Raw genomic sequence first — 15621 nt, 5'->3', positions numbered from 1 at the left:
AAGGACCATCTCCCTTGCCCTGACTGCAACACACTTCCTAATACAGGACGATGATGTCCTTCTTTGCCATGAGTGTGCACTCCAGCACAGAACTAATGACAGACATCATGTACGGCAGAAAAATCAGAAGGACAAATTCTTCACTATCTCTTCTAATACAAAAACCTGCCAGGTTTGGACCAATTAGATGGCTCTCTCCCAGTGTGTGGTCAAGCTGCACAACTCCTGCAAGTAGTGGGAGTCCTGGAAGTTTTTGTGGGTTCAGAGTTGGAGGCTCATATTGCTGAATTCAGAAATCTTTGAGCTGCCAATTGCAGGAGACTAAGTGAGTATTTTGGGAAAGAATCACCACTAGATGAGAAGAAAGCGCATATCAGAGACACTTATCTACTGTCAAGGGTAAGATACTGATCTAGACAAACCTTTTTTACTGATCCCAGATACCTTTGGAAGGGAAGCATGCTGGGCATGAGTGCATCAGCTGTTTTTCTGAGTCCACACCAATCCAGTGGGCCTACACAGAAATGCAGGTTTCAGCTCAGGAAACTCCAACTCCATGGGAAATCCCCAGTGGAAGAACTACCAAATTTCTCCTTTGTAGGAGCTGTGATCCCATGGAAAGCTGTGTAAGACTTGTACATGTTCCTCCAGTTCTGGGGATTCACTAGTCATGTACTTCAAACTGAACAGTATTACTGTTGCCAACAAATGGAAATAGCACTCACAGAGTAGCTAAACCAGCTGGATTTTGCCTGTCAATCCCAATTTCCCTAGGACTAGAATTTGGGTTCTGTAAGGTTCTCCTTAATTCTGAATGCATATCACTTAAGGTGTCTTTATTTGCATGCTGTTTATGTACAAACTTGTAATATAAACATACCAGAAGAACCAGCATAACAAAGGGTTAAAAGGCCTGTGTTGACAATTCCCAGGACACAGCTGCCAGCACTAAATTGGGGAACATATTTATGTAGAGACCACAAGGCCTGCACTTTAACATCTCACAGTACAGATAAGGGGCATTCTGCATTTCCAGTGGAATACCCTGCACCCTAACATGAGGAGATTGTCAACAAGGCTGCTTTGTACCATGTAACATTCACTTCTAAATTAGCCCACCAGACTCCAGATATGTACCTCAAACAAGAAATCAGAAAAACCCCACTGGCCAACAATCTGGACTAAGACTCCTGGAAGCTGGGCAGCATGAGGGGGAAGCAGCAGCAGGATGAAGGACCATCCATTCAGTGCCTCAAGTTCAGCAAGGTCTGCCCAAAGTACCAGGCTGCCATGAGGCAAGAAGGACCAGAATGATTCATGTGGACTCAAGAGCTGGCATTTCTTGTCCTCTGCATCTCACAGAAACAATACTGGCCAGACTTCCTCCACTCACACACCAAGGTGCTTGTGAGCACGAGACTGAATTAATGAAATCTGGGAAAAGGGAGTGGGAATGCACAAAAATAGCTTGCTCAAAGATTTTGTAGATAAGTATCACCTTCTCTGCACACAGTATCTCACACCAAGTTCTATTTTGCTTATTTCCTTAGATGTCTATCATTACATGAAAGATAGTGTGACAATCCATTGCAGATCCTTGCAAGAAGAAAAATGTTCAGCACACACAACCTTTTCCAGTGTTCTGGGCGTATTCTCCACTTGTGTGGAACCCTAACATACAACCTGTAAATTTATCCCAAGGAAAAATCTATAAACAGGGGATTTGTGTATGTTTGTGCAACAGCTAGGGAAATGAGCTTAAAAAAAATTCAGAATTTTGCCATACAGCAAAAAAAGCTTTCACATTAAAATGTCTACTATGTTACTATATATCATTCTACTGGAGTGTTTACCTTAAAAAATGAAACAACAGTAATTTCTTACCAGTCTCTTTTGCTGAAGCTGTTCTCTAAGTAATCTGTCTTCTGGTAAAACATCACATAGAAGAAAATAATTGTCCTGTTCCTCTGTTAAGAGATCAGAAAGTGTGAGTAAGGATTGGGAAACTGCAGCTGCTCTAATATTACTGGCAGATAATTTGCTAAGCCTTTGGAATACATTAACAATGTAATAATGTGATTTTTAACCTATCAAAGTCAGTTACTTTAATTTCATAATTTAATGAAACATGTTTAAATATTTGTGTATATTTATACTGGAGTATGAAGGCAAATGTCTTGCACAGCTTTTCTCCACTACCAGCTTTATTCATTTTTATCATGATTCTTATGGACACATAAAACAATTAGCATTTATATTGGTTACAGATTAAAGTCAGCATGAAAGAAATATGAAATCACCTTTGATTTTATCTTGGCAGTTATTTCCCTAAGTAATTGTCAGTTTTCAGTAGCTATCATAATTAGGTTTATCCTCCCCTTGCTCTATCACATTACCTTTTACCATCAAATATTTTTCCACCTGTGGATATACAGAACTGTTCAGTACCATACATTGAGACTTGCCTAATTTACATTTCTATTACATTTCTACATTATGTGTTATACACATATTTTATCATTAGTAACCTTTTTACTATTTTGGGTCATATCCAATTGAACAAAGCAACACATTTTATTCAAAGTAATTAAAATTACTTTGTAATTACTTTTGTAGGAAAATACAAAAGATAATGGGTTGAGATAAGAACAATTTGTGGAGGGGCAGGGAGGGGCTGAGGACAGGGGAGAAGGCTCATTGATATTTCATAGTTCTGCTATTCAGGTCCTTGATTTGCAGTTTTCAGACTGAGTGGTAAGTGTTTGTAAGAGAAACAGAATTATGATTTTTTGAGTGATTTTCATGTTTTCCAGGACTACTTTTCTTGAAGTTATTTTGAATAATTAAAAAAATTACTTTCATCCATTTTGTACTCAGTTTTCACTTTCTAACCATCTCTGACACCAGCTGTATGCATTGTTTCCTCTCTTTTAAGGTCTCCATTGAGAATTAAAGATGCAGAAAAGCCCTAAAGTTCTTATCTATTTTAGGTAAATTGTGTTTTTCTGTTAGAAAAGGAAAGCCAAAGTAATGCATCAGCTACTTCTGAGAAAAACACTTCCTTCACACAGTCCACACTGTCCCTATGATGGAATGTGCCACCACACCAATGCAGCAGAACAGTGAACTCTGGTTTCAGACCTGTGCTGGAGCCCAGAAAACTGCAGAATTGTGTGGCTTCTGTGAGGGTAACATCTCCTGACACTCTTGGGGCAGGGAGCACTGTGGCAGGGGAAAGGAAGGGGGGTGGTGGCCCTGATGTCCAGGAAGAATCAGCAGCATCAGTGCAGGTGGTGGGCAGGGTGAAGTGAGAACAAGCAGCTCACTGGGAATGTTTCTCATCATTTTGGAAGCACCATCACTGATTTTTAATGCCGTGGGTACCAAGGTCTCCCCAGCTGTGATGTGAGCAGCTCTGCTTCCAGGCCCTCATTTGCAACTGGCCCCAGTTCATAGCACATTTAAGCCTGCACTGAGCTCATCCTCACTCAGCACAGTTGTAATCCTTGGAAAAGGAAAGTTAAAATATGTGCTTAGGAGTTAAACATTTCTTCTGTGGTTTTTCTGACCTAGTGTCAGACACACTTGGCTGATCAAAGCAGCAGTATATGCCAGAAATTATCATGTGATCTGCCCATCAGAGAGTAAGCAAGCAGCATACTTACCTAATGGAGCTTTTGAATTTGTTCTTATCACACTACAAAAGTCTGTGATAGGCTGTTCTGCAAACCTCCTCTTCCAGTACAAGATGTAGCTTTAAAAATATGGGGCAGATGATCAGTGAAAAAGGAAACACCAAAAAACTTTTAATAAAAAATAGATTAGCTTCCTTTTTTCATGCTTTAAATTCTTAAGTGTTTTTGTTTCTTTTTTTAACTCCCGTTCCCTTTTTTCTTCTTTCATATTAGTTTTGAATTTTATGAAATTAATTCAGTTTCACTTAAACTGGGTTTAACCATGCTGTCAAAGTGAAGAACTCAATAAGCCGATTTGCACCAAGCTTTGCATAAACACTGTGACCTATTCACATCTTCAGACAGAAGTGCCACTCAGATGCATCTTTACTGAAAAGATATATTACAGAGCATTCTCAAATTCCCAAAATATTGTGCTCTGTGTTCTGCAAGATGCAGTCAGGAAGCTGAAACTCAGTAAAAACACCAGCTCCACAAAAGTGAGCTTTTGGCAGGTCTCCTGTGGAGTTACAGTGAAAGCTGTAGCTTGGCAGACAACTAGAAAGACAGAAAAATGAAGTCCCTGAACACCTGGGGATAAGACAGCAGACAGAATAAGAAAAGACCTAAACACATCTTGAAAGTTTAACCCATCAACTACAGTTGTTTAAAAACATTCTGTACTATTTTTGTTGGTATTACAGCTGCATCAACAGAACACAACTGAGATTAGATTTCCACTGAACTAGGAAGCTACTGTCTAACCAAGAAGAAATCATCACTTCACTTATATGATCAGGGGAACCAAGCAACTTTTGTGGTAATTATTCAGAATACTACTATAAAAAATAATCTGAAAACGCTTAAGTGCTTGCTTAAATTTATACTCATGTATGATATAAATCATGTGAGAGTTGGTAGGGTAAAGGCTATTCAATGATTGCTTCCAATTATGCACCACCAAATCAGGAAAAGAATAATTAAAAATCAGGTATCATTATTATGAGAGCATTTTTAAGTAGCTGTAGCTTTTAATACTTGTGCAATCTATAAGTTAACTTGCCACAGCTATCATATCCCACAGTGGCTCACACTGCCTCTACCATCTCACCCAGTATATTTGAGAGCTTCCACTGCAGCAGCCGAGGAGTCAGCACATCTTCCTGCAAGCTCTGCCATGGGGAGGACTCACCTCTGGTGCAGCAGCCAGCCGAGCACAGCGAGGCCAGCATGTGGCTGGGGCTCACCCAGCAGCACCATCAGATGTCAGCAAGTGAGAGGTGAGCTTTAGTTCTCCCCCTGCCCACTCCACTGTTTGCAATGCACGCTGAAAGAGCTGCTAAACAGAACTGCAATTCTTCCAGACTAAGGCATCCTCCAGCTTTTAGGACATAAATGTGCCAATGGAAAGATTTCAAGGGTTCATTTAATAAATGTCTGTCCCTTGCACTGAGAAAAATGAGCACTGGTACAAACTCACCTGCCCATAACTGTGTCACGGAAATTACAGCTAAGGGATTTCACATCATAAGACTTAACCCAAATAATCAATGACCAGATAAAACCAATGCCTTGTGATGCTTCCAGGGAGACAGAATGAGTGATCATGTTGAGTCATGAAGCAGAAGCTTATTCCCCTTATCTCTTCCCTCTGCCCTTATGCCAACATATCTTTATTCTTCAAAGTGAAAAAGTAGAAAAAAAAAATTTTCCATTAATATTGGTCTTTTCTGGATTATCCACTTCTTGCAGTTCTGTCAAGAAATGTATTCCTAAAACTGGCTGTAACTCATTGCTAAGTATAAAAATAATACTATCTTTACAGAGTTGATCTCCATGTTTTCCACACCTCAGTTCAATAGTTCAGAATATACTCTGTTTTTTGCACATAATATTAGACTATTTTACTAATACAGCAAATCTGAGAATGCACACTTTAGAGCAACTATTCCATCATTTCACATCCTGGGGCCACTTTCTGTAAGATTTGGCTACCTTCCAATTTCATTAGCAGCAAGAAGAATCTAAATGGGCATTTTTGAAGGGGTGATTTTAAAATACATTTCTATTAATGCAAAACAATTCCCCCAAGCACGCTTAGACCGGTGGTCCATGACTGAGCAGCTCTGATTCCTTTACTTACCCAAAGATACTAGCACTATCTCCAAAAAACAGTACATTCTTCTGTCTGCCTTCAGCAGAAAAGCAAACAAAAACTACTATCAGTTTTCAATTTTAAGCAATGTTAAGCTCATACATTTGATTAAGGATTTATATGGCTTATGTTTCTCTTCCTAAATTATATTGTATTATTTTTTTCTTTTTTGAGTGTTGATAGACACAAGGTCTTTGACTAACTAGTAACAGAAGAACTACTAGAAAACTCATTTTAGTTGAGAAATTATTCATCTAACACTTAAATACTACAGCAGAACTATCTTCAGCCTGGCAGGTACTGGCTAGCCCTCCTCCTGGCTGATATATTACTGTGGAAAGCAAAATGCCAAGCAAGTACCTTGTCTCTGAAGTTACAAGCCAGCTGGGGCCATGCCAGCTACTGGAGGAAGTTAAGACAGAAAGCCAAATGTGACCCTGGTGAGATGATCAATGACACAGCTGTAGAAGGACTCACAGTTCTATGTAGATCACACTACTGTAAAGCATAGTTAAGGATTAAATGGAATTTTGATGAGGGAATACTGTCCTTAAAGTAGAACAAACAAATGTCATCCCAGAATGTGAGAGATCCTGTACTGAGCAGCTTCTGTGTACCATACACAGCTTTAGGACATTGTACAGAGGTAGAAATAGTCTTGCCCTACCCAAATGAAACCCCAGATTAGGAGAGCTGATTGTCTGGAATGGGCTTTGCTAAAAACCAGCTGTCTAGTTTGCAGACAACTTGTTGATTAGTGACAGGACCTGAGAAGACTCTAGGATCTGTAAAAAAATGTCAAGCACAGGAATTGCCATGTATTCTAAAACTGAGCTCCCTAGTCCCAGCAACATCTAGGCACTAGGGAGAGGGAAGGAAGTAAGAAAACAACCCTACAGTCCAGCACCAGATTGCTCATAAGAAAAGTTAACAGAAATCCTCCCACAATGTCTTTTTAAAAAGATTATTTCAAAACCTTTTCCAAAGCTTGCAATAACGTCTGCACATGTACAAACTCATTTTAAATTATATAACCCTTACCTTCTAAAATCTGCAACCAGTTTCACATCTGCTATGACGAGCTTGTGTTCAATAATCATGTGCTTCAGGAGCTGGTCTTGTTCTGCTAAGACATAGCACTCTTTGCAGAAAATACAAGGCACATAGGGAGAACTTTCGACTGCATCAACACCACCTGGACTTTCTGGCAGAGACAGAGGCTCCAAAATACACTCAGGATCTAAAATAAATAATAATAATAATAATAATAATTATTTTGACTAAGTAAATAAATAAATGTGCAGCTCTTGGAGTACTTTTAGGTAGCACATGTAAAACCTGTTTGAGTCTCGGCTGTTGCATGGATCACTGGAGGAGCAAGGTGCTTGTAAGCAGGTTGACTGCATTGATTCCAAGGACAGTGGGAGGTTAGCACAGGACAGTTCTCAGGTGTCTGTCTCAAATGAAACTCCCAGCTGACACCAAGTCAGTCACACACAAGAGCTCTCCTTATTATTAAAGAAATTTTATGATGAGAAACCTACTTTTCCTCTCTCTATCTAATCTATCTGTTGATATGCAGAAGCTACTCTCTTTGTGGCTCGCTGAGCCACACTGCTCAGAGTATCAGGGAGGATTTCATCTGTATAGCACAAACTGTTCTGCATGTTAATTTTCCTAATTATACTTTTATTTATTGCAGAATACTTCTAATAATTTTCTGACTGACTCTTGAAGATATGCATTTGTCCTGCCTTTTTTTCCCCATCAACATCTAATTTACTGTTCCATGACAAAAGACTAGCCTTGATAAAGATTACTGCCACATGGACCCTTATGCCCACTGGAATACTTTCTAACTGTACAGATGTTGAGGAAGGGGCAGCCATGCTCCATGTGCAAAGCTCATGTTTGTACCATACTGCACCAGTCAGACACGGCTTTCTCCAGTGACACTCACAGAGGTGAGTCACTGCCCCATGCTGTCCCGAGGTTTTATGTGTGTGTTCCCCATTTAAACAACACTGGTCTACATCCATAAGCTCTCCCATTGGCATAAATTAGTATAATTCATTAAGAAACACTGACCAAGAGAGTTCAACAGTTGGCCCCATTAGCCTAACCAAATTCCAGCTGTCCAAAAGTAAACGGTGGTCTTCATTTTCCCAATTAATCAGACCTCCGTCTTGGGTTGGGGTTTATCTTGGAAGCAAATGCCGATTTCAACGCGTATCTTCAATTTTAGCTATGTCAATTTTCGATAGCAAAAAGTAAACAGGAAAAAGCTCCCCATGTTCCTGCCCTCTTGAAGTTGAAAACTGAAAACATGGGTGTCCTGGACTCTTGTATCATGAAGTTAGCTTGTGCAGCAGGAGAACAAACTCTCTGTCTCCAGATTCCTGCAGTGACATGAACACCTCTGTAGAAAAATGAAATTTCACAGAATGGATGCGATTGGAAGGGATGAGATTGGAAGGGACCTCTGGAGGTCATCTGGTCAAGGAGGACTCTCACAGGACCACCTAGGGCTGCCTGCACAGGACCACATGCAAATGGTTTAACTCCACAACCTTCCTGGGCAACCTGGGCCAGTGTTCAGATACCCTTACAGTGCAAAATCATTTCCCGATATTCTGAGGGAACCTCCTGGGCATCAGTTTCCAAAGATACCTGAAGAATTAAGAGAAAGGCGTTCTCTCAAGTGTGTTATTTTGTCACACGTGAAACTTGAAAATACGCATGGTTAAAGGAGCCTTAATCAATATTTACCAGATAGAAGATGCAACTTTCACCCTACAAAAGTCACATATATAACATATATATGTTATACAATGGCAAGTACATTAAATCTGACAGTCTGGTAATTTGCTCACATAAAAAAATCGAAAAATATTTTAAGAAATCACAGTAATTTAGCTTTTTTTTCTAGGAGAATATGATAATGTACCAGTGCTCTACCCCACCTTCTACCAAGACTCTGAAATAATCCAAGAAGGGCTGGAGACAGACCTGGGAGCCCCTCTAAGTGCTGTGACAATCTGCGTTCAGGCAGAGGAGGGGAATGAGGCTTTGTCCTCCAGCACCCGCTGTCCAGCAGTGTCTGCCCCGCCAGCGCAGGGCAGAGCTCCAAAGCAGCCACAGCACAGCCAGGCTCCTGGCAGGGTGCTCCAGGGGACTGAGGGTAAGCTGGAGCTCCTGGAAGCCACAGGTGGTAAAGGGTATAAAACCACCAGGAAACACAGCTTCATCAGCTCTGTGCTGCTCCAGAACCGCCCTGCACAACTGTTGAAGCTTCTGCTTAGGACTTCTGAAAAACAGAACTTCCTGGAAAGGCACTGACTGAAGACTGATGGCTGGGTTACACTGAATTCAATTTATCCCATAAAACTAAGCCTTGTGGAAAGATGGCAGCGCACAGATCATGGTGTTACCTGGAGCAATGCAGCTGCTGTGCACAATCTAACACTTTTCTTCTCATAATTTAATCAACACTTCAGCCCATTCCCTTCCCTCAGAAATTTCTTTATTAAACTGGCATTGCAGCAATTATTCCATTTTGTCCTATTTTAAGAACAGCAGTGGCTAAACTATGTCCTAGAGGAATCCTCATGAAAGGGTCAAATCTCCCAAGCAAAACTTATGGTACCTGCAAGAGTCCAGCTCTGTCCACTCTTACATCAGTTCTGTTGCCTGAAGAAGCATTGAACCATGTTCACTGAGAAAAGTAGAACTTAATTTCTTTTGCAATTTTGATGCCAAGTGAACTAAGAAAATACTCTGTCAGCCAGTTCGACTGTACTCAGCAGCAACACTGCTTTTTGTTAATTTTTGGTATAGGTCTCTTGCAATGACCTATTTAAATCTTTAGAAATCCAAACAAATAAGCACCTATATGCCTCAAGAAATCAACTTTCAACAGATAGGTGTGTACAGCAGGAACTGGTCTGAAACTTAGACAAGGAGCCAATACAGTTACTTAGTAAGGGTACTTGTGAATAGCAACTGCTTGGGCTGGAAAAACAACTGCTGAGTCTTTAACTGTAGTCATGAGCTGCTCAAAGGAATAAACTGGGGTAAAGATTTTTTTTTACTGCCCAAACAGAGTAGCTAATACTAAAAGAGAATAACTTTAGGCTACCAGAGCAGTTTGGCAAATGCAGAAGCTTACGTAATTTCTTTCGAAGGCACTTACAAGAAGAGGCAAAGGAAAAAGGAATCCATGTAAATATCATTTTACTCATCTACTACAAAAAACACTGAACAAGAGCATAAATGCACAGAGCTGAACAAATGCACAGCCTTTAGCATAGCACTTACTGGACTAACGTAGCACAAACCTCAAAATAGTACAAATAAATCGAAGCATAATATTGAAATCTCCGCAAAAGCAGCTAATTTTGTTTCTATATTTAGAGCAGAGTGGCTACAGATACAGAATAACTAGATAACTCAGATAACTATAGCACAGCTCAGGGGTAACAGGGAAATAAAAACTCTCAGATGCATTCTCAGACTCCAAGACTCCTACATGCAGAGACACTTGAAAATGAGGGAAAAGTAGCAAGCTTTTCTCTTGGAATCTACTGCAACAAGAATAACTTCACAGGGACAGATTAACATCCCTCTAGTGCGTGTACCCTGGCTGACAAGGGTGAGATGCAATTACCTAGGAATGGTATAAAAATAGGGCAAACAAACAGCGAGCACACAAACAGAATAGTCTTCCAGAACTCTGAATATGGAGAGTTTAAGTCAAAGGTTATATGAGCCCCTCAGTTAAGCAGCTTTTTTTTCTCTCCATTGACTTATTCCTGCACTATTTGAAATTGTTGGTCTTTTAACACATACAAAATCTTGCACAAACTTTCCATGTTTTCGTAATGGCCCTTTATTCCTTGATGTCCTGGTTCAACTCGAGGATAGTTCTACTCAACCCTTCATGTACTGTGGTAAGAGGTAGCTTGAAAACGTCCAAGAGTGGAAGAAAATAAGTTTCTAAATCAGCACAGGTTTCTTCTTTTTCAATCTCTCCTCTATTTACATTTTATTTCTGGTATTTCGCTTGCTTTTATGATCATTGAATTAACCACTGAATTCTCTTTAACTATCCAAAGTCTGCTAGTTGTGAATCAGGTGCTAATGCACAAGACAGAGGTCATAGTCTTTGTGTGTTCGCTCCTGTATGTTACTCTGCATTTGTTAACATTGAATAGCACTTTACTGGTACAATTTACTCAAATAACATGAAAATCCCTGAAATGTTTCAGCTGGCCCTCCTGCTTACCACTTAGGAAAAAAAAATTGTACTAACAGCAAAATATATCACCCTTCCTACTGTGTCTGTGATGAACAACACAGGTCTCATGAGACTCCCTATGAGAAGAGAGCCCTATAAAATCCATCCATTAAGTTTTGGATGAACCATGTTGTTGCCCCTGAATTTTTCTCCTCTACCCAACAGAAAAACAGCATGACTGTTATGCAAAGACATATCCCAAAGGCTTCACAGAAAGCCCTCTGAACTCAGGAACTAAGAAAATCTCTTTCTCAATTACAGAACTGGCAGCTGACACCATGTTGTTCAACCTTTAACAGGACAGATAAAACCATGGTCTTTAACAGCTAATTCAGAGCTAAAAAAGGTAGATTAGTAGAAAGAAGAGAACAGAGGAACACATTCTTTGAAAACTAAAACTAAGAAGCATACTAAGTCCTTTGGGGGAAAATAAAATAAACACTTTGAAGATATTTGAGAACGAGATGGTATAAAAACAATTTACTTTCAAAACTAGAATAAGCACTGTTTTTATTATAAGCACTCACAGGATAATGGATGAAGCACCCAGTACAATGGACTTCTGATCCCTGCACAGGGACAGTACACACCATCACAACAGTGGGAAAAAAAAAAAAATAAAGGCTGCTTCTTGCAGAAATTATATGGCTTTATTTTATTTTAAGAATTGTTATAATATAGACTAGTTAATCTTCACAACTAGTGAAGCACCAAGATGAAAATGGATTAATTTTCCTTACTGGAACATTTTTACTTTTGAATACAATTATTCTAAGCTCCAAACCAATGTTCGTTTGCACAATTAAGCAAACATTACACCCACAGAGTTATAACACAGACTACAGCAGAACAGGCAATGTACTCCACTTGCACAATCACACATGCAGTTATCACAAAGCAATATGCCATGCAATTTTATGGCCAATACAACAGATATTATTATCAGAAAGAAAAGGAAGGAAAGATTCAGCATTTGAATGGGAGTGTTGAAAGGCAAGGTCCCCAGAGATGGTTTAGCCAGTGGCTTGTTGCCACTAAGAAGCACAAGGATGTCTCATTATCCTTTCTCTCTCCACCTTATCCCACCACTCCTAACCATCTACCATTGCCCTTCTGCTTGTGCTGGCTCCCAGGCTTGCCAAATCCTTTGATGAGTCAATCCAACTCTTTGCCATTAAGAACCATTCCTTTCCTTCTTTTTGTTCATGAATGTTGAAAATGCTCACACAAGAGTCCACCAAGGGCAAGAGCAAACTAAGGAGTGCACGGTGAGAAGCAGTAAGGTGAAACAGAACCTTCCTCTCAGCTTCTTCCTCTCTTCTCAGCTTTACAGTCTCAGCTGTCTCCTAAAATTTTAGCCACAGTGTGCAAGGTTTCTTCAAAGGCATTACACACAAAGGAAAAGAAGACACTAAGATTTTATCACTGCTTCCTAACAAGGACACTCGCACTGGCTTCAGTTTGCAGACTCCACTGTTGTCAGCATGGGCCCACCTAACACACCCAACACAATGTGGAGCTCTTGTGCTCAATTCTGCTCGGTTGCACATCCCAGCTATCTGCTCTGACTGCCTCTGGGGACAAACAACACTGCTGCACAAATTACACTCTCCAGCTAGAAGGTGGAGGCATGTGGGTTCAGACAAATGAGGGAACTTCACTGTCAGAACTCTTTGCTCGCACCGCTCGGCCCTGAGTTCCAACCTGCAGCCGTGCCTCAAGCGCCAGAGCCCGGGGAGCAGCAGGCTCCTCCAGCAGGCAACCAACAACTCCACAAACACTGCAGGGAATGCTGAGGACAGGGACACTCACACCCCTCCTTCTGCAGCTTTGTCACTAGACAAAAAGGAACGAGAGTCCCAAGACCAGAGGAAAAGGAGGTAAGTCCAAAGACAAGGGTTTTAAAGAAATTGAACTATTTTAAAACAGATTAATTGTGTTATTATGAAATTAAGAATACTTTGAAAATTCAAGGCATTGCAAAGTCTGAGAATTGAAATGATGAAAAAGCAATTTATACAAATTTGCTTAAGACGTATTTATGGGTATCCTGCCATTTTTTGTAGTCTACGGCACAGCAACAAGGCCTTAGGCTGAGGACTTTACAATGTAAATATCTCACTGCTGGTAACACAAGGATAATGAAACAAAATAAGAACATCTGCTGGAATGTTAAGTGTCTTTCTAATTAAATCCAATAGTTGAATGGATCAATTCATTACCAACGAATCTGGTTCATTATCTCATTAATACAGCTGGTTAATATTATGAGATTAGCACAAGAACTTGAAATGATCCTAACCCAAAAATGAACACAACAAAGACATGGTGGTGAATACAGGAGTCCAAATAATGAGTGAAAGAGGGGGGTTTAGACATGCAAAGAACAAAGGGAAGAAAGAAAGACAGGAAAACAAGACACCTAGCAAATTTGGCACCCCACATTTGCAGCCCAACAGATGCCAAATGGAAAACAAAAAGGCTGAGCACCCTCCCCCAAGTTCTCACTGATTACATAGCAAAACCATTTAGTAGCCAAAATGACCAAACCCCTACAGAGAGTACACTGGAGAACCAACCTGTATTCCTATAGGTAATTCTGCACAGAAGAGTGCTGCATTTAACACTCTTTAGGAAATGAGCAGTTTTAAAGCTTTGTCTTGGAATCAATTGTTTTTGAGATGACAAAAGAGTATCGAGAAGGATCAGCTTGACACTTGAAATACATACGTGACAGCTCTCCTGGTCTGCAGCCTTGGCACTGCAGCATCTATTTGTTGGCACAACAGCATTCCCTAATTTGTGGTCATATTCTTGGAAGCAATTTTATTCTGATTACAGGATTTTTCCTTTGTTTTCCAGAGTACAAAAGATGGATGACTAATGACTTGCCAAATAAACAGCATTCAAAGCCAAAACTCAGAATAATGAAAATAAAACACCCTGTCATGGTCCTCACCAATACTACATGCAAATATGTTTCCTAGTGAAAGAAGAATCAATGTACATAATCATCTCCTACTTAAGTACTTCTATTAAATTGAATTAAGTCTGAGTTCATGAGGAATTATTTAGCTATTACTTCTGCTTGTTAACACACTATGAATGATATTTAGTTAAAACGTCCATGTGCTCTAGGGGACAACACATCCTGTAGATTCCCCCAAGATCAATCAGTCTCAACCCTGTCTGTTTTTTCATTGAATGCAAATGAGCACTTCAAAAGAACACTTAATCCTACAGCTAAAGCTTGTCAGTTTTACAGAAGCTGTACATATTCTGTAGCATTTTCTGTCTAGGAATATGAGAATTTTATTCCAGTTAAATGACAGCTTTAAGAAAAGCTGTAAGTTACCAAATCCTAATAACTCAGAGCAGAGTTTCTATAGAGCAGGTGTCTGCTGGGAGCTGGAACTAACAGAAATACAACTGTGCTTAATAGCCATATTTAACAGGGCTGCTCTGTCGGGGAGCTTAGGATGGTGCAGTTTCATTAGCATTAACAAGTGTTGCTATGGGTACCGCAGCACAGGCATCAGAACACAACTGAATAGGACTGGGAAAGTGATTAATAAAAACGTGAAGTGTTGGGATTTTAATAAAACAAAACCAATGTGCTTGCCATTAAGATCATGTTTAAATAATAGACTGCATTATTGCCCAGCAGCAGATACATGCCACTGCTTGTTGTCTTTATGCCGGAGCCCAGACAAACCCCCACATCTGTAAAGACCAGAGCAAACCTACTGTTCTCACACAGAGGGACACACATGCCCACACACACACTAATGAAAGTGACCCTGGTAAGTATTCAGAACAATATTTAAGTGCTGATGTTAATATGCAATTTATAAATATTTAACACACTACATCAGGTTCTATTGCAAGCTGTATAATGCCTTATTCCTAAGTAAATGACACAGACTTACATTAGTGTAACTAAATTTAGGCTTTCATATTTTGGTCACAAATATGAAACAATATTTAACTATTACAGAATTATATAGTGAATAATTTTATTATACTTTTTAGAGCTTCTCTGATTTCTATTGTTAAACAAAATTTTTGTTTACTTTTCCTTGTTTAGCATGATCACATGACTTGGTAGACATGGAGAGTTGAGATCCCTATTACGTACTGAAATAAGGGATTAGAAGCAATGATTAAACCCTGCACCATTATCTGGAAAGATTAGGAAAGTAATTATGTAGCCTGAAACTCAAAATGTTGAGTTACAAGAAGAGGAAGAAAATATCCAATAGAAGAATTTGAAATGGAAGGACAAAAGTGACCATCCAGGTTCTTGTTTTATACTTATCAGCCAAATCTATCTAACAAAAATTAGCAGCTTTTTTCTGTTAAAGTTGCTATTTAGTACAAAGGCATACCAAAGACATCATAATAAAGCATAAATAATGCTGTTGAAATTTAAGGTATAAATATTGAATTTCTGCTATTTTCATATAAAAATTCCTGGGAAAAAAAAAGAAGGAAAA

The 15621-nt window shown here is 39.5% G+C and overlaps 1 protein-coding gene across 1 annotated transcript in view; it reads right to left on the bottom strand.

The window, feature by feature from the left end:
- Nucleotides 1-15621, bottom strand: part of ZNF277 (zinc finger protein 277) — a 45473-nt gene that overhangs the window by 20269 nt on the left and 9583 nt on the right. Inside the window, exons 2-4 of the mRNA XM_063396690.1 lie at nucleotides 6871-7069; nucleotides 3666-3754; nucleotides 1885-1967 (exon numbers count right to left, since the gene is read on the bottom strand). Of these exons, the coding sequence (XP_063252760.1) occupies nucleotides 1885-1967; nucleotides 3666-3754; nucleotides 6871-7069 (371 nt within the window). The remainder of the gene's footprint in view (nucleotides 1-1884; nucleotides 1968-3665; nucleotides 3755-6870; nucleotides 7070-15621) is intronic.

This window comes from Prinia subflava, chromosome 4 (genome assembly GCF_021018805.1).
Source record: "Prinia subflava isolate CZ2003 ecotype Zambia chromosome 4, Cam_Psub_1.2, whole genome shotgun sequence".
In the NCBI taxonomy this organism is placed as follows: domain Eukaryota; kingdom Metazoa; phylum Chordata; class Aves; order Passeriformes; family Cisticolidae; genus Prinia; species Prinia subflava.
Note: the sequence above shows the minus strand (reverse complement) of the source record. Positions and strands in the feature narration are given on the sequence as shown.